Below are 16,806 nucleotides of genomic sequence, written 5' to 3'. Positions count from 1 at the left end.
TCTGATATAATATTCCCCGTTGCCCGACCCCAGTCTCATCTCACTCAGACCAGACCCCAAAGTAAGCGGAACGGGTGGATATGAAGGTGAAGGTGAATGGAAATGTGTATCCTTTAACAGAACGACACATCACAACCAGGACTCAAGCCGGCGGGAATACGAACGAAACCCTGTACGACTCGAAAAGGCAAATGCATAGTCATACGTCAGAGCGAACTTCCCCAAGTCTAGACCGGACTCACCGTGGAAAGAGACTAATCGGGTTCTCGTCGTACTCCGTATTAAGCGGTAACTGATACGGTGACATTCAATGCATTACCTAGGGCAGGGAACCCCCTCGTTTAGTACTAGCACTAGGAAATTTTCTCCTCGCTAGGGTTTTTTTGTGGCGACGGCGGACTTTACTGGATTAGGCACGTCGTGTACGGGGATTACCTGGTGAGGGACGAAATGGAAGACACATCCGGGAAAAGCAAGTCGAAAAGTATCATGATGCCGTAGGAGAGTCTTTTAATCTCTTTTCTGGACCAATACCTGTACTTTATTCACACGGTGAACGAGATGCTCCCGATCGAGACAATGCTGCCGTGTTTCACTCTAGAAGTTACGTGGTTATAGTACCATCGGATATGATTCTCCGTATCTTGTTCCAGGTCTACCGCCTCGGTTGCGCTGCTGTATACCGGAGGACTAAAACTACAGCAAGGGAGACAACTTGTATGACTTGTGCTACGGGAGATCCCCTGTTGGAGGTAGTACTGGTTGCTACAGCTCATTCTTCCGTCCACCAATGATGGAGGCACGGTAGGCGATTCACGGCCCATCATGTAACAGTACTTCGACTAGGCAAGTCACGGCAATATCCCGCAAGCAAAGTGATGGATGCCTCCTGCTACAACATGACTCTCCATGAATAAATCACAAACGTTACATTCCTAACCATTCGATCTAAGTCACATTTTGCCATTAAGACCGTCCCAGGGCGTTGAAAATAGGAAAAGACAAACCAAACCAGTCAAGGTTTTTTGAAGTACATACACGTCAGACAACTCATAGAAGAACAGCATAGCCACGAAATAAACAGTAGAAGAAAGATCAATACCCAGGATCCCTCAAACTCATGATATCAATGCGTACAAACAAAACATCAAATCCATACCCGCACGCCTATTGCAAACCCAATCATTATATAGAATATGTTCAACCCTGGCACATCAGGCAGGCTTCCTTGTTCTCAATGCTGCATTGGAGAACCTTCTGAGAATAGATGTCATTCTCGCGCTCCTCGCTCGTCTTCTGGTCATCCTCGCTCTGAGTTTCGCCAGCGTCGGCCTCTTCCGCACGTGGCTTGGGCTCAACCGAGCCATTGGCCTGTCCGTTGGTCTCGCTTGTGGGGGAGCGAGGGACAGCAGAGTATGTGTTGGATGCAGCACCCACGGCCCGCTTCCGGAAAGAAGCATTGGCCCGAGCGACGTTGGTATCAGCGACCTTGAGGGCCTCCTGGTCCACGGTGAACTGGATCGGAGCCGAAGCGGCCATGGTACGCAGGTAGTACATGCCGGTCTTCAAGCCCATCTTCCAGCCAGCGAAGTGCATGCTGGTGATCTTACCCATAGTCGGCTCCTTGAGATGGATGTTAAGCGACTGGGACTGGTCAATGTAGGCACCGCGGTCCGCAGCCATCTGCAAGATCGAACGCTGGGAGATCTCCCACACAGTCTTGTAGAGGGCCTTGATATCCGCGGGGATGTTAGGGATGTTCTGGACGGAGCCACCCTCGGCAATGATACGGTTCTTCATGTTGTCCGACCACAGACCAAGGTCGACCAAGTCCTTGAGAAGCCAAGGGTTGACGACCTGGAACTCACCCGCAAGGACACGGCGGGAGTAGATGTTCGAGGTGTAAGGCTCGAAGCACTCGTTGAAGCCCAAGATCTGACTGGTGCTTGCGGTCGGCATGGGCGCCACTAGCAAGCTGTTGCGCACACCGGTCTGGGCGATCTTCGCTTTGAGAGCGTCCCAGTCCCAGAGATCAGTGGGGGTCCGGTCCCACATGTCGTACTGAAGAATGCCCTGGGAGACGGGAGAGCCTTCATATGACTCGTACGTTCCGAAGTCCTTGGCCAGGTCAGATGAAGCAGTCAAAGCTCCGTGGTAGATGGTCTCGAAGATTTGGGTGTTTAGCTGCTTCGCCTCGGGTGAGTCGAATGGCAAACGAAGGGCAAGGAAGGCATCAGCCAGACCATTGACACCAAGAGCAATGGGGCGGTGACGCATGTTGCTGTTCTTGGCCTCAGGGACAGGGTAGTAATTGATATCGATGATCTTGTTCAGGTTACGAACCAGTACCTGCACAACTTCGTGGAGCTTGCCAAAGTCATATTCACCGCGGGCAGCATCAACGAAGGTGGGCAGGGCAAGAGAGGCAAGGTTGCAGACAGCAACCTCATCCGGAGCAGTGTACTCAATGATTTCAGTACAGAGGTTGGAGCTGCGGATCGTTCCCAGGTTCTTCTGGTTGCTCTTTCTGTTACAGGCATCCTTGTACAGCATGAAAGGATTTCCAGTCTCGGTCTGAGCCTCCAGAATAGCATACCAGAGCTTCTGGGCCTTGATGGTCTTGCGGCCACGACCCTCCTTTTCGTATCTACTCTCTTGTCAGTACGAACTTTTTAATTTGAAACTGGGAAAGAGTAAGTCTAACCTTTCATAGAGTGCCTCAAATTCGTCACCATAAACATCGGCCAAGCCAGGGGCCTCGTTAGGACAGAAGAGAGTCCAGTCGCCGTTGGCTTCAACTCGCTTCATGAACAAGTCCGGAGTCCAGAGGGCATAGAAGAGATCGCGGGCTCTCACTTCCTCTTTACCGTGGTTCTTGCGGAGATCGAGGAACTCGAAGACATCGGCGTGCCAAGGCTCCAAGTAAATGGCAAAAGCACCTGGACGCTTGTTTCCTCCCTGGTCTACATATCTGGCAGTGTTGTTGAACACCCGGAGCATGGGAACAATACCATTGGAGGAACCGTTGGTACCACCAATGTAGGAGCCGGTAGCACGGATGCGGTGCACATTGAGACCGATTCCACCAGCGGTCTTCGAGATCAATGCACATGTCTTGAGCGTGTCATAAATACCTTCGATGCTATCCTCCTTCATATCGACAAGAAAGCATGAAGCAAGCTGAGGCTGAGGGGTACCAGCATTGAACAAAGTCGGCGAGGCATGGGTGAAATACTTCTGAGACATCAAGTGATAGGTCTCGATAGCCTTCTCAATGTCATTACCATGAATACCAACAGAGACACGCATCAAAAGGTGCTGAGGACGTTCAGCAACCTTTCCATCAATCCGAAGCAAGTATGACCGCTCAAGAGTCTTGAAGCCGAAAAAGTTGTAGTTGAAATCGCGGTCGTACACAATAGCGGAGTTGAGTTCGTCGGCATGTTTCATGACTATCTCGTACGTTTCCTTTGATATCATTGGGGCAGGTTTCTTATTCTTTGGGTTGATGTAATGGTATAGGTCTGAAATAACCAGGGAGAATTGCTTCTTTGTTTGCTTGTGAAGGTTCGAAACAGCTATACGAGCAGCAAGAATGGCGTAGTCTGGATGTGTGGTAGTCATGTATGCCGCAGTCTCAGCAGCCTACATAAGCCTATCAGTATATCGTATCGGTTTATCTGCGGGGCGGCGGAGCCATACCAAGTTGTCAAGTTCAACAGTGGTGACACCCTGGTAGACACCAGAGATGACCTTCTGGGTGATAGCAGCAGCGTCAACATGCTCGGGGTCAAGACCATAGCATAGCCTCGATACACGAGCAGTAATCTTGTCAAACTGCACGCGTTCTTTGCGTCCATCTAATAATCACGGTTTGTTAGCAGATGTTGCAGTTGGTGGCAAGGTTTCGGATGAAACACGACAAAAGCCCCATTTCACAACATGATACAGACTGATCTGAATCTAGAAAGATAGAACCCAAGGGCATCAACGCGTACCTCTCTTGTAGACAAACATTTTGACGTGTAGAGGGGAGAGCTCGGGGGATACGTAAAGTAGACGATAAGAAACAGGGTATAATAGTATTACTGAACGGATGAAGTATTAAGGCTCTGGAATGAGAAAAACAAAAGCAAAATCGGTTTAAGATAAGAAGGAAAGCCCTGAGGACTGAAGTGAAGAGGGGATGAGAAGGAGAAAAGAAGTTGGAGGGGCAGAGAGTCCAGCAGATATTTGATGCTGCCGGGACCAACAACGCGTTGACGGTGGATATCAACGCGAATTTTCGTGTTCGGACCAAGTAAATGGGTCTCCCTTACTTAAGCATCGAACCCCGAAGAACCCGCCAACTCACGTGATCGTGATGCTTTCGTCACGCCACGCGAATGACGAACCTCCGATCTCGCTAGGGTACGGATATACGGATATGTGGTGCTCTATACTTCTTCCAAACTTTTGTAACTGACATTAGATCTATTGCCTATCAATAAGCTTAGGGCACTCAGAAATCTAGGCTTGGATCAAGAATCACAATAGTTACAAGAAGGTAGATTTCCTAACTATCTACCAAGTAGGAGCATACGGCCTCCTTCTACTTATTGCAACACACCCTTACATGACGAAGATTGGTCTCAATATACGGTTGATACAAAGAATAGAACAAGAATGGAATTAAGTCATTCCACCCAGATACCCGATACTCACTGCGCAGCTGAGTAGAAGATTCGAAGGTTGATCACCCTTACAGCGTAGCAGCGAAGCCGACGAAGACAACTGCAGCAAAGGCAGCAGCGGGAATATGCCTATCAGACGAGCCGGCATTGGCGGTATGAAGAGGTACTCCGGAAGAAGAGGTCGAGCTGGGGTTAGTAACAGAATCAGAGCCGGAGGTACTAGAGCCGGAGCTGGAAGTGCTGGTAGCGGTAGCAGTGACAAAGCCGGAGCTGCTTGACTTGGAACCGGCAGTGGAAGTACCGGTGGAAGAGGCGCTTGAAGAGGTCGAGGTGTTGACGACTGGGAAAAATGATGTTAGCTCATTATAAATCACGTCCTCGGTAGTTATCAGCAGTCTACCATGTACATACCGACTTTGTGTCCAGCAGCGGTGCAGGTGTCAGCGAACTGCTTCAGAGCGTCTTGCTTGTCATCATCGCTGCACAGGCTCTCGATTTTGGTCTGCACTTTATCAACACAGACGGCTTTGAGATCACCGGGGCTTGGCTCAGTGCTAATCGAGTTGTCAGAAACCAAGCTTTCCTTAATATCAACTTTTTCAGTTTCTAGTATGAGCATACCCGAGAGCCTCGAGAAGGCAAGCCTTAGGGCCTGCAGCGGCGGCAATATTTCCGAGGGCCAAAAAGGACAAGAAAAGAGCAGACTTGGCGAACAACATTATGGCGGAACAAAGTGGATGATTAGGGGTACGGGCGGTGAACTGAACTGTCAAGTTCGGGGTGCTGTACAAAAAAGACTGACTAAAACAAGTTTGATGCTAGAGAACGGACTGGGGGTGAGAAAGGAGTGACAGCTTGCGATAAAGAGTGACAAGCAAATGATGAAAAGAATGATAGATGATCTTGAGTTCGAGCAGCGGAATGGAAATTTAATGGAAGAAGAGAAGGTGAAGAGGGGACCTGTCTCACCCAATCAGGTATCGACCCTGCCGATCCTTTCCTGGCCCTGAGATCATGTCTGGGGTTCTCATTTCCAATCGTTCCCTTGCAAATTTTACTGTACGGAACTATCTATTTTTAAGTGGGTCCCCTTATTGCTTTTGTGGTTAAGTATCGGGACTCGATTGGTGGAGCTTCCCGGCAGTCTTGCCATCCGTTTGTAACGCATGTAATCTCAAAACTCCTTCCCTGTGTATTAATTAAAAGTCCAGGTTTGGAACATTAGATTAGGTTCCTTACCAAGCAGTAGTCGTACTAAGAAATCCGGTGAAAATCCAGTGCTGCAAGTAAAATAGCAGGAAAATGGTTGTGTAAATATATGCCCAATTACAACCCCTAAAAGACAGCCTGTGGGGAATACATTCTGCACCTTTAAATCAAATTGATGGGTTATCAATGCCAAGTGAATGAAGTAACATTGTCTCAGTCCTTTTATTATCCTAAATTTATCCAACAGCTAGCAATAAGCTAAACTAATAAGTGGCCAGACTCTCTATATGTAAGTCTAATTATAGTATACCCACTATGTGTGATGTTCTCTATCCCCATTCAATGAGGTTTTCTTTAAGGAAACAAAAACAAAAGGGAACGCTCTAAGATGTGTCATGCTTCGATCAACCATCTATTCCTCATACCCGCACCGGAATCTACCAAGACCTATCAGTCACCGGTCCCAGTTAGGGTCATAACGACTTGTGATTATCTCTTGAACGGGCAACCTATAGTCCACGATTTCCCGACCATTCACAAGGTCATTTTCAGTTGCTCTCTTATCTGCCTCGGCTTCATCCTTCGCGATACCCGCCTTGACGTGCCTCCGAACCAACCTCTTTCGAGCTGTTTCGAATTCGACATCCACAAACCAAAGTTCATCCATCAGTTGTGCCGCCTTATTCCACGGTTCTTTATTCAAACTTAGGTAATTCCCCTCGAAGAAAATAACCCTGCACGTGGCGGGGATGGCAATATCATCATCGACAGGATCTTTAACTGCATGATCAAAGCTTGGCGCGTACAAGCTTTGTGTCTCCGGCGTCAACTGCTCCCGCAGAGCCTGGACTAATCTCAAGAACTTCTCCCCGTCAAAAGTGAAAGCTGCACCCCGTCGCGCAGCAGCATACACCGGGTCGGGCATTTGAGCGAGCTGCGCCCGCGTAAGGTGATATCCATCCATAGGGATAGCAGTCGCGATAGGCGGTGAATTGGGATGCTGTGCCGTGTAAAGTTGGTTGATGCGATTTGCCATCAAGCTGGCAAGTGCTGTCTTTCCGGAGCCCGGTATGCCACTCACTGCTATCATCAACCGGGAATCGTCTGGCGTAGATTCGGTTTTATCTTAAGAAGGGCCATCAGTAATCCATCGGTATAAGAATTTTTCCGTCTTCAAAAGCTCAAGGCTAGACCTTCTTGCTGTGCAATATGTGTCATGCCGAGCGACTTACCCCAGATCTTATCGACTAGTCTGTCTACCTGGGCATCCATGGTTGCCTTTATATCTATAGATCCAGGGTGTATTTTAGGGCGAGGGAAGATACTAGTAGTATAGAAAATCAATCCAAATACCCCGAGTCGTAGCTCATGCGGATAAACGTTGCCCAGCAAAGACGCAAGATAACGAGGGGGCTAAGTTATTCAAAACAGATCCAGGGCCCTCAAGGGTAATTTCTAGGATCAATGTAGGAATGTTCTAACGCAAAAAGATGATACTTGTTGATGTGATGGACAAAGAAAAGCTCCGTGGTCCATTGAGATAAATAGAGGCAGTCGGCGGGGCTTGTCATCGGAGTGGGGTTTTGCGATCTGTACGGAAAGGTTAGCATCATAGGTCACATACCGACCCTACGTCACAGGGGTTTCTTTTCCCTATTCCCGAGTCACGAGGTTACAACAGGTACGTGAACAGGCACCACTACCACATCCAGTACCATGTTTATCTCAGGCACAAAACAAATACATTTGTCAAATTAGACCAAGCTTTAGAATTAATCCAGGTACTTTCCACATCTTAAAACAACAGGCTTATCGAATTTTAGTTCATGCGATCCTCAGGGTTGCCCACTGTTCAATTACTTCTGACTGAAGCTGTACAACCTGGAAATGCAGGTTATGTACTATGTATGCAGAATGCCAAAGACAATGAGAACCATAGACAAACGCCCCCCTGTAAGTTGCCCGTAGGTCTGCTTCCTTCCTGACCCCAAGAAACAAAAGGCTGCTAAGCTTCAAAAATCAAAATAAACACAACCCGAATAAATATAGAGACCCGAACAGATATAGGGGAATAAACAAATGATCATCCCATGATAAGTGCTTCCAGCCACTGTAAGGCAACCCGCAAACTATGTATTTTGAAAAACACCAAGAACGCCGAACGTGATATCCTTCCCGCTTAACCCGTTTACATCGACATGACTGCCCCTAACAAAATGGAAGAGATGAAAGGCTCAATAATTAACACAGAATCAGAAAGAAAGAATATAAGATCTTCACTGCTGCTGTCTGGATGGCCCATCAACCGCATCAGTATTGTTGGTACCGTCGCTTGCGCTGACCCCTTGGCCGATAGTACGAGACAGTCCAGCTGCTGTCCATAAGTCATCAGGGACATCCTCTCGACGGGCAAGCCGGTCCAAGATAGCTTGCATATGTTGAAGGTCCGGGTCTATAGAGTTGGAAATAGCTAATGAGATCGCAGGAAGCGGAGGTTGGCTACTCATCGTCGAATGTGCATTACGTGCACGCCTCCTGGCATCCCTCCGGGCGTTGATTTCGCGTATTCGGCGATAGTGATAATGGAACAATGAGTTCTGTGTGGCCTCTGCCTCAGAATCGGAGTCAGAGTCTGTTGAAGTGGAATAGTCACACGGATTGAGAAACTCCGGATAAGGGTCGAGAACCATCTGTACAGTTGCGGCAGTTGAGTCCATAGAATTTGGCAGTGTTCCGAAAGAAGTTGCTGAACTTCGTGCCGTTCCGTTGATTGAAGCGTTTGTGCCCGCGGACGCTGATGTGAACGAGGAGTCCGCACTAGGAAGATTGGCGTCTGGCGTGATAGTAGTCAAGAGTGTTTCCCAAGCATCGTTCGCATTGTCACCATCCGGGCTTACGCTCCGCTGGCGATCTCCAAGGCCGTCAACGACAGTCTGAGAGTTTGAGCGGCTTGGTTGATTAATAGACCGCTGGCCAACCCGCCGTAGCAGAGGAACAGTGGAACCGATCGAGACATCTCCACCAAAGGCTTCCGACCGAGGGAATGGCGACAGACGGACATCGGGAGGCGCCTGGGGGGATGAGGTCCTGTGGTACGCAATTGCCGGGGCGAATCGAGGAGTGAAGGATGGGGGTGGATGATCTTGTTCCTGTTGAGCACCCCCATGGTTCCCAGCCGCTGCGCGCAAGTATATGTCGTCTAACACAGTATTACGCGGTATCCTCAATCTCTGGCCGGGACGGCTGTGACGAAGGACATCGTTGAGTAGGCGCTGGCCTGCTTCTCGTGCGCTGGAATCCGACAGGCCATTGGTCAGATCGAATGGATCTTCACCGGAGCCGGAATTCGGGATAGGAGAGCGTACATGGCGCGGGAGTCCATTCGCTTCACGTTCAATCTCGTTCGCTAGCGGACGAGGAAACGGCGAGCGCAAAGTCGCGCTGCGCAAAGCAGAGCTACTGTGACGTGAAGGGCGCCGGATAGTGGTCTGTCGACGAATTGCAGAACGTGCGGCGGCACAAGGGTCTTTAACAATATTGTTCTTTGCAGCCTCTGTTGATGAAGGCTCACGGTACATACTGCAGCTGTGTTAGCCATGATGGCTGTACCGTGCACGATAAGTACGGCGTAAAGACCCGAACAAGGCCAAGTACAGAAAAGAATGGGACAAAACTTACGGTATACCCATGACTACGAGAAACCCAGGGCTTTATGTACAAAAATTAGTGTCAAAAATACCCCCTAGAAGAGACACCACGCCAGGACCACGATAAGAGTGTCGCGAAATTGAAAGAAAGAAGATGCGACGATTGCGGGGAGGGTGCGACGAAATGTTGTGTTGATGGAGAAACGGGGAGATTTGGTTTTCCTTGTAAGGGTAAAAAGCGGAGGCAAAGGGATTTGCCTTAGGCCGTCTGGCGCGCTTCGAGAGGGAGAGGCTGGGATGTGGCGCCATTAGTGGCGCCAATACCCCATCTGCGTACAATGCAGTACGGTCCGCCTCGGAGTTCGAGAAAGTTTCCCGTTTCCCGGCTTAAAACGCCGCTCTTATCTCTCAACGGAAACCCGATAGATAGCCGCGCGAAATGCCGCCGAGTGATTTTTAAAGAAGAGCTATGCACCTCTCAACTACTCCCAACTAGCGACCCACCAGATGTCGTCCTTCTCGGAGAGGTATCCCTGATCATGAGATTGACCTTGACTAGTTGCCGGAAAACATACAATCGGAGGAATGATCGAGCTCGGTCTTAGTCGCATATCCCGTCTCCTTCAGCAGACGCCTTTGACTTGGAAGGCCATCCACATCGCTGGGACAAATGGCAAAGGCTCGATCAGCGCTTACTTGTCTCACCTATTGACTTCCAGTGGAGTTCGCTGTGGCCGCTTTACCTCACCCCACCTGATAGACCGATGGGACTGCATCACTATCGGCGAAAGTGTGGTCCAAGAGTCTTTATTCCGGCAGTTTGAAGAAAAGATTAAGTTGCGAGACCAAACATTGGGCATTGGGGCAAGCGAATTCGAGTTGTTAACCGCCACGGCATTCGAGATATTTAATCATGAACGGGTCGACATTGGTGTGGTTGAAGTGGGCATGGGTGGTCGGTTGGACGCTACGAACGTACTGAACAATGTGCTTGTATCCGTCATCGCAAAAATAGGTCTGGATCACCAGTCGCTGCTGGGAGACACTTTGGAAGATATCACTCGGGAGAAAGCCGGTATCTTGAAGCGGGGGGTTCCCTGTGTGGTCGATGGAACGAACCTACCAGCAGCCCTCTCAACTATTGAAGCGCGTATCAAGGAACTTGACATCGATGCTATTTATACTCGTCCCGATGCGCCAGATGGGCACTCGTCAACGCTTAGTCGGCTTTTCCAGCAACTCGATGTACAACCTCACCAGCGGGCGAATATGTGTTGCGCAATCTCAGCTTTAAAGCTGGCCCTCCGCAGAGTCCGTCCAGACATAAAGGTTGATTCTTTGGTTTCCCAGCTCTCTCGTGTCGAGTGGCCGGGACGTCTACAAGAAATTGTGTTGAATCCTATGGTTTCTCGCACAGACTCTGTCCTCCTCGATGGCGCTCACAATAGCCAGTCAGCTGAAGTCCTCGGGCAATACGTGGACCATAAGCTTCGATCGCAAGGGAGTCCTGTCACCTGGGTCATCGCAGCATCACGTGGAAAAGACATAGCCTCACTTTTCCATCCTATCATCAAGGCTGGTGACAATGTTGCAACTACTGCGTTTGGGCCCGTAGACGGTATGCCTTGGGTCAAAGCAAATGATCCCCAGGAATTGGCCTCCAGTGTGCAGTCTATTTCTGCAATTGGTGATGTGAAATCGTTTGATAACGACATACTTGCTGCCATCAATTGGGCCTGTAGCAAGGCCAATGGCGGTCCCATGGTTATTGCTGGAAGTCTTTACCTTGTTTCAGATGTTCTCCGTCATCTTCGAGAGGCACAGAAACAGTCACAAAAGACCACTGAGTCGTGATGGTTTTGTAACTGAAGATACCCTTTTATTGCTAGCAGCGCCTAGACTTCTCTGTACATGATTGACAGACTCAAGGGTCTCCTTGGAATTGAAAATCAAGATTATCTCTTTCATACATAGAAAAAGTGTAATACAAAAATGACATAGTTCCTTTCTTTTTCTTGTTCATTTTACTTCTTTATTTCAATTATTTCTGGAACAACTGTAACAGCAGCATAAGATAATAGCACATGCAAAGGGCAGTGCACATTACTCGGGGTCCGATAAGGCTGATCGGAGATACAGAGGCGGTCACTGCGTCATGCCCCAAACTGGTGGTGGCCTGAATTGTGGAGAAAGGGAAACTTCAAAACACCCTCCAATTTGTTGCGTTTTGTTCAGCCGACACAGCAGTAAGTTATATTTTCTTTTTTTTATCACTGTCCTGAGGCTTCTTGTGCAGTTATCTATCAAGTAGATTGGAAATTCTGACCTCAAAGAAAGCTGCAGGAATCTGATGTGTGCAGTGACGCGCTTGGTTCAACGCGGCTTAATGGGTGTGAGAGCAGTAATCTATCTGTACGTTTTTTCCAAGCCGTGCTCATACCATCTCTTTGCCGGCAATATTGGCATCCTTCTCCCTATTTATGTGCTTTATTGCTCTATTTCCAACTCTCACTAATAGTGTGTGGTCTCGAAAGACAGGTTTTGCTGCTGATATGAACAGTACTCTCCGATCGCCTGGCTCCTGCCTTCAGCCGTGCCGTTCCTCTCCTGAAACCACAAGGTCCGAGACTACCTGTCAACCTCAGTGAATCCAGACTTTATCTGACGAGGGGCTTAATCTACATTGGCCTGGATGATGGTTTCTCGATGCAGTGGGGGGATTGAGGGGGCCCCTCCATCTTCTAAACCACAGAATGCTCCTGCCAAAGCACGAGTGGCAAGACTCGGGTCCAGTCCATCAAAACGAGATGACAGACCGAAAGACGATAGAGTGGCGAAAACCACGGCCAAGGATGTTGCAGAACTGAAGGATTACGTATGGCTGTGATTCCGGACACTTAGTGAAATGAGTTACTGACGCTGACATACGGTAGCAACTGGGTGATTGCTTGGGTAAAGGCGCATTTGGGTCAGTCTACAGGGCATTGAACTGGAATACTGGGGAAACTGTTGCCGTAAAACAAATAAAGTTGGCTGATCTCCCAAAGAGTGAATTGCGTGTCATTATGGTAAGATAAGAGCATCCCGGCAGTGAATCAATATACGCCATTGCTAATCTAGAGTTCTGCAGCTGGAAATTGATCTTCTGAAGAATTTGGATGTAAGCTTCAAATGATCGAGGGCTACGCAGACCTGAACCCTGGTAGAAAACTAACTCAACGACTACAGCACTCCAACATCGTGAAGTACCATGGATTCGTAAAGTCCGCTGAAACTCTAAACATCATACTTGAGTGCGTTTCTACAAGATAGGCTCCAGGGCAAGGGTTGCTGACAGACTTAGATACTGTGAAAATGGCTCCTTACATTCAATCGCAAAGAATTTTGGACGTTTCCCAGAAAACCTGGTCGGGCTATACATGTCGCAGGTGCTCCACGGTCTCTTGTATCTCCATGAGCAAGGTGTCATACATAGAGATATCAAAGGCGCGAATATTCTCACGACTAAACAAGGCCTTGTCAAGCTTGCGGACTTCGGTGTTGCTAGCCGGACTACTGGGCTCAATGAATCAAGTGTTGTCGGCACGCCGTATTGGATGGCCCCGGAAGTGATTGAACTGTCAGGCGCAACGACAGCTTCAGACATCTGGAGTCTTGGTTGTACGGTGATTGAGCTGCTGGAGGGGAAGCCTCCTTATTACAATCTCCAGCCAATGCCGGCTCTTTTCCGCATTGTCAATGATGATCATCCTCCCCTTCCGCAAGGCGCCTCTCCGGTTTGTCTCCTGTCCTAAAAATATCGTTTCGTGTCTAACAACACCACAGGCTGTCAAGGATTTCTTAATGCAGTGCTTCCAAAAAGACCCGAACCTCCGTGTCTCTGCGAAAAAGCTTCTGAAACATCCCTGGATTGTCAACGCCCGCAGATCAGATTCAGTTGTTCCCAAAAAGTCAACCGAGTATGAGGAGGCAGTGAAAAGTGTCCAAGAGTGGAATGAAGCCCTGCGTTCACCCGAAGCAGGAACTTTGCGAAGACCGTTCAGGCATGACTATCAAAGCCCAGCCCCTCTAACGTCGTCCCGCAATACGCCCACGAAGGCGTCTCCGACTTCCAGGAATGTGGCAGATCGGTTCAGGTCGCCCGACTCCATCGAAGAAGACAATTGGGACGATGACTTTGCTACTGCAATTTCCCCTAGCGCATTGCAATTACCTCATCTTCGTCCACAAGATAACTTCGGGGGGATGCTCTCTTCTGAAAAGCTTAAGGCTTTTGCCTCTTTGGATGGGACAGTCCTAAGGTCCGAAGAAAACTTCGACGATTTCGATGATTCTTTTAGAACCTCGCTACAACCTGGAGACTCGGATCCTCTGGAAACCATACGACCTTTTCCAACCAAACAAACTGGCATCGAAGATACACAGCTGCAAAACCAGCCACGTTACCCGATCAATAACAACGCCATCGCCATACATAACGTGCCCATCCTAGCACAGAACCCTGTACCTCCAATGAGACAACCCCGTCCAGCTTCTTACTACAAGGAAAACTCTGTAGAGGATTACTCCGATCTTATACAGGCAAATGAAGATGTCCTAGACCGGAAGCTTGGCCTTTTTCAGGTAAATATAATGACCGCCATTACCGTGAGAGTGACTTATGAGCAATTCTTCTCTAACTATCCAACAGGAGACCGATGACGACACGGATGGGCTAGTATTTTCGCCCACGAACGAAGTGGTCCGATATCAACCCTCCCTTGAAGATGATAATGACCCCCAGCCTCAGCTTAGAAAAAGGATATCTGTAAAACGCCATCGATCAGCCATAGAGATACAAAGGTTCGCCGAAAATGAAAGAGACGAAGATTTCTCTGACATTCTTGGGGCGGATCAAGTAACTCTGGACAAGTCCGAAAGCGAGGGAAGCTCAGACCAAGGGACGTTGATGCTGAATTCTAAACTTTCAAATGATTCTTGGCTTGGGGACCAAGACGATGAGGATGACCCATTTGCTCAGCTTGAGGAAGGGTTAGACGAAGTGGACCTGGAAGCAAACATCGCACGTGACAAACATGCACGGCTCCGCGGTCAAGTCGAGGGGCTTGTTAGCTCGTTGAAGACGTCACAGGATGAAGACGTGCTCGGCGAGATCTCGGAACAACTGCTGAATGTTTTCTATGATCTCCCGGAGACCAAAAATATCATCATCAGCGCCCATGGGATGCTTCCAATACTTGAGATTCTTGACATGTGCCGTCGGCGTGACATCATTTTATGTCTATTGAGGATCGTTAATGCGATCATCTACAATGATTATGAGATACAAGAAAATCTTTGTTTCGTTGGAGGTATTCCTATCATCAACGAGTTCGCCTCGAAGAAGTACCCGCGAGAGATCCGACTTGAAGCAGCAACCTTCGTACAGCAAATGTATCAGACTTCCACTCTCACTTTGCAAATGTTCGTCAGTGCAGGAGGATTGAACGTTCTAGTTGAGTTCCTGGAAGATGATTACGAGGATGAGCGTGACCTGGTATTAATTGGGGTGACCGGTATCTGGAGCGTTTTTGAGTTGCAAGTATGTACCTGCATTTTCTACTCTCTGAGGGAGTGTCTGACGAACTTTTTTAGGGCTCAACACCAAAGAATGACTTCTGTAGAATCCTGTCCCGCAACTCGGTATTGGATCCTCTGTCGTTAGTCCTGAGTCGGGTATTGGACGAAGATGGGGAGCTGGCTGAGACTGTCGAAGGTCGTATTGCGAACATCTTCTTCATTTTCTCCCAGGCTGAAAATCATGTAAAAGAGATGGTTGCTGAGCGAACGGTTCTACACAGTAAGAATGGCTCCAAGTCATGATCTTAATAATACTAACATCCTCTCTAGGGGTACTGAAAGAACTAAAGCGCATGACTCCTGCTCACCAGATAACTATGTTGAAGTTCATCAAAAATCTGTCTATGTTATCGACCACTCTGGATGCTCTACAGAATTCGAATGCCATCGACGTGTTGACGGACTTGCTGAGGTCTACCATCAAGCGACCCCACTTCCGAGAAGTTTCCAATCAGATCCTAAATACCATCTACAATATGTGCCGCTTAAACAAGCCTCGGCAGGAGGACGCGGCTTTGAATGGTATCGTGCCACTGCTGCAAAAGATAGTGAAGACCGAACGGCCATTGAAGGAATTCGCGCTACCAATTCTCTGCGACATGGCTCATTCTGGCAAAGTTGGTCGCCGTGAGCTGTGGCGCAACAAGGGCCTGGCGTTCTATATATCTTTACTTTCAGACCCATATTGGCAAGTGACTGCTCTAGACGCTATCTTCACATGGTTAGTATTTTCACCTAGCTGTATTGGAATGAATGTGCCCGGACTTAACCGTTTGACAGGCTTCAAGAAGAGACAGCGAAGGTTGAGGAGCACCTCCTAGACAAGCGACCTGATAAACCATCATTTACGGATTCCATTGTTAGGTGTTTGACAATATCAAAGGCAAATGCATTTGAGAATCTCCTTGAACCCCTCCAGAAACTTCTTAGACTGAGTCCCCCCATTGCCTCGACGCTCGCGCGACCAGACCTATTCAGCAGGATAGGGCAGAAACTACATCATAATAAAGCAGCAGTGCGGTTGAATTTACTCCGGATAATTTCCAGCATTTGCGATGCGAGCGAAGAGCAGGGTGGTCTTCTTGCTAAATATGGACTGCTCGATGCGATCAGAGAGTTAGAGAACGATCCCGCCATTCTCGTCAGGGATATGGCTGGAAAATTAATTCAATCCAACGAGAGAAGCGAGGCCTATAGCCTGGGCAAACGCAAACCTGGCGTACGACGGCGAAGTACGTCCACTACACCTCCTATTTTACTGACGAACCAGTCTGCTCCGTCCACGCCACAGATTAACCGGGGTAGTCAGTCCAAAGGGTTCTTTGAGGGTCGGGAGAGCCAACGGCACCCCCGAAATGCCCTGAGCGGCTCTGCCCTTGTGATTCGACCTGGAAGTAGAGACGGCGTTAGCCCAGGCCTGGCAGCAGGCTTGAATGGAAACCCTGGTGTGTCGAGGAACAGGGTCCCGCGGGTGTCCAACAGAATGTCTCATGTCGATCTTCTGGCTGAAGAAGATGGTCGAAGACCAAGTTCGGCATCCCGTCGGCCTTCAATCCTACCTCGACGTCGACATACAACACAAACTGATGCAGAGTGGACGCCGTGAGCTTGGGACACAAGGCTGACCTGTGTAACACATTCTTTTTTCTGGATTTACG

The 16,806-nt window shown here is 48.7% G+C and overlaps 6 protein-coding genes across 6 annotated transcripts; 2 read left to right on the top strand and 4 right to left on the bottom strand.

The window, feature by feature from the left end:
• Positions 1-1,200: 1,200 nt before the first annotated feature.
• Positions 1,201-4,017, bottom strand: AO090023000916 (ribonucleotide-diphosphate reductase subunit RNR1; the record flags this gene model as incomplete). Its single annotated transcript, XM_023235825.1, has 5 exons — positions 1,201-1,257; positions 1,438-2,647; positions 2,705-3,645; positions 3,703-3,860; positions 3,999-4,017. The coding sequence occupies 5 exons, from the start codon at positions 4,015-4,017 to the stop codon at positions 1,201-1,203; spliced, it is 2,385 nt and encodes a 794-aa protein (XP_023090809.1).
• Positions 4,018-4,741: 724 nt separating this feature from the next.
• On the bottom strand, positions 4,742-5,392 carry AO090023000915 (putative GPI anchored cell wall protein; the record flags this gene model as incomplete). The annotated part of the gene is made up of 3 exons (XM_001821360.3): positions 4,742-5,013; positions 5,085-5,227; positions 5,295-5,392. The coding sequence occupies 3 exons, from the start codon at positions 5,390-5,392 to the stop codon at positions 4,742-4,744; spliced, it is 513 nt and encodes a 170-aa protein (XP_001821412.1).
• Positions 5,393-6,336: 944 nt separating this feature from the next.
• On the bottom strand, positions 6,337-7,154 carry AO090023000914 (kinase-related protein; the record flags this gene model as incomplete). The annotated part of the gene is made up of 2 exons (XM_001821359.3): positions 6,337-7,007; positions 7,115-7,154. The coding sequence occupies 2 exons, from the start codon at positions 7,152-7,154 to the stop codon at positions 6,337-6,339; spliced, it is 711 nt and encodes a 236-aa protein (XP_001821411.1).
• Positions 7,155-8,158: 1,004 nt separating this feature from the next.
• AO090023000913 (uncharacterized protein) lies at positions 8,159-9,460 on the bottom strand (the record flags this gene model as incomplete). The annotated part of the gene is made up of 1 exon (XM_023235824.1): positions 8,159-9,460. The coding sequence occupies one exon, from the start codon at positions 9,458-9,460 to the stop codon at positions 8,159-8,161; it is 1,302 nt and encodes a 433-aa protein (XP_023090808.1).
• Positions 9,461-10,114: 654 nt separating this feature from the next.
• AO090023000912 (dihydrofolate synthase) lies at positions 10,115-11,383 on the top strand (the record flags this gene model as incomplete). Its single annotated transcript, XM_001821357.3, has 1 exon — positions 10,115-11,383. One exon carries the CDS (start codon positions 10,115-10,117, stop codon positions 11,381-11,383), a length of 1,269 nt encoding a protein of 422 aa, XP_001821409.1.
• Positions 11,384-12,224: 841 nt separating this feature from the next.
• On the top strand, positions 12,225-16,581 carry AO090023000911 (serine/threonine-protein kinase; the record flags this gene model as incomplete). Its single annotated transcript, XM_023235823.1, has 12 exons — positions 12,225-12,404; positions 12,463-12,597; positions 12,660-12,689; positions 12,758-12,822; positions 12,867-13,305; positions 13,355-14,152; positions 14,220-15,142; positions 15,193-15,368; positions 15,419-15,869; positions 15,929-16,012; positions 16,079-16,339; positions 16,566-16,581. 12 exons carry the CDS (start codon positions 12,225-12,227, stop codon positions 16,579-16,581), a joined length of 3,558 nt encoding a protein of 1,185 aa, XP_023090807.1.
• Positions 16,582-16,806: the final 225 nt, after the last annotated feature.

The sequence above is a fragment of the Aspergillus oryzae genome, chromosome 3, assembly GCF_000184455.2.
Source record: "Aspergillus oryzae RIB40 DNA, chromosome 3".
Taxonomy (NCBI): Eukaryota; Fungi; Ascomycota; class Eurotiomycetes; order Eurotiales; family Aspergillaceae; genus Aspergillus; species Aspergillus oryzae.
This window is presented reverse-complemented; position numbering and strand designations above follow the sequence as displayed.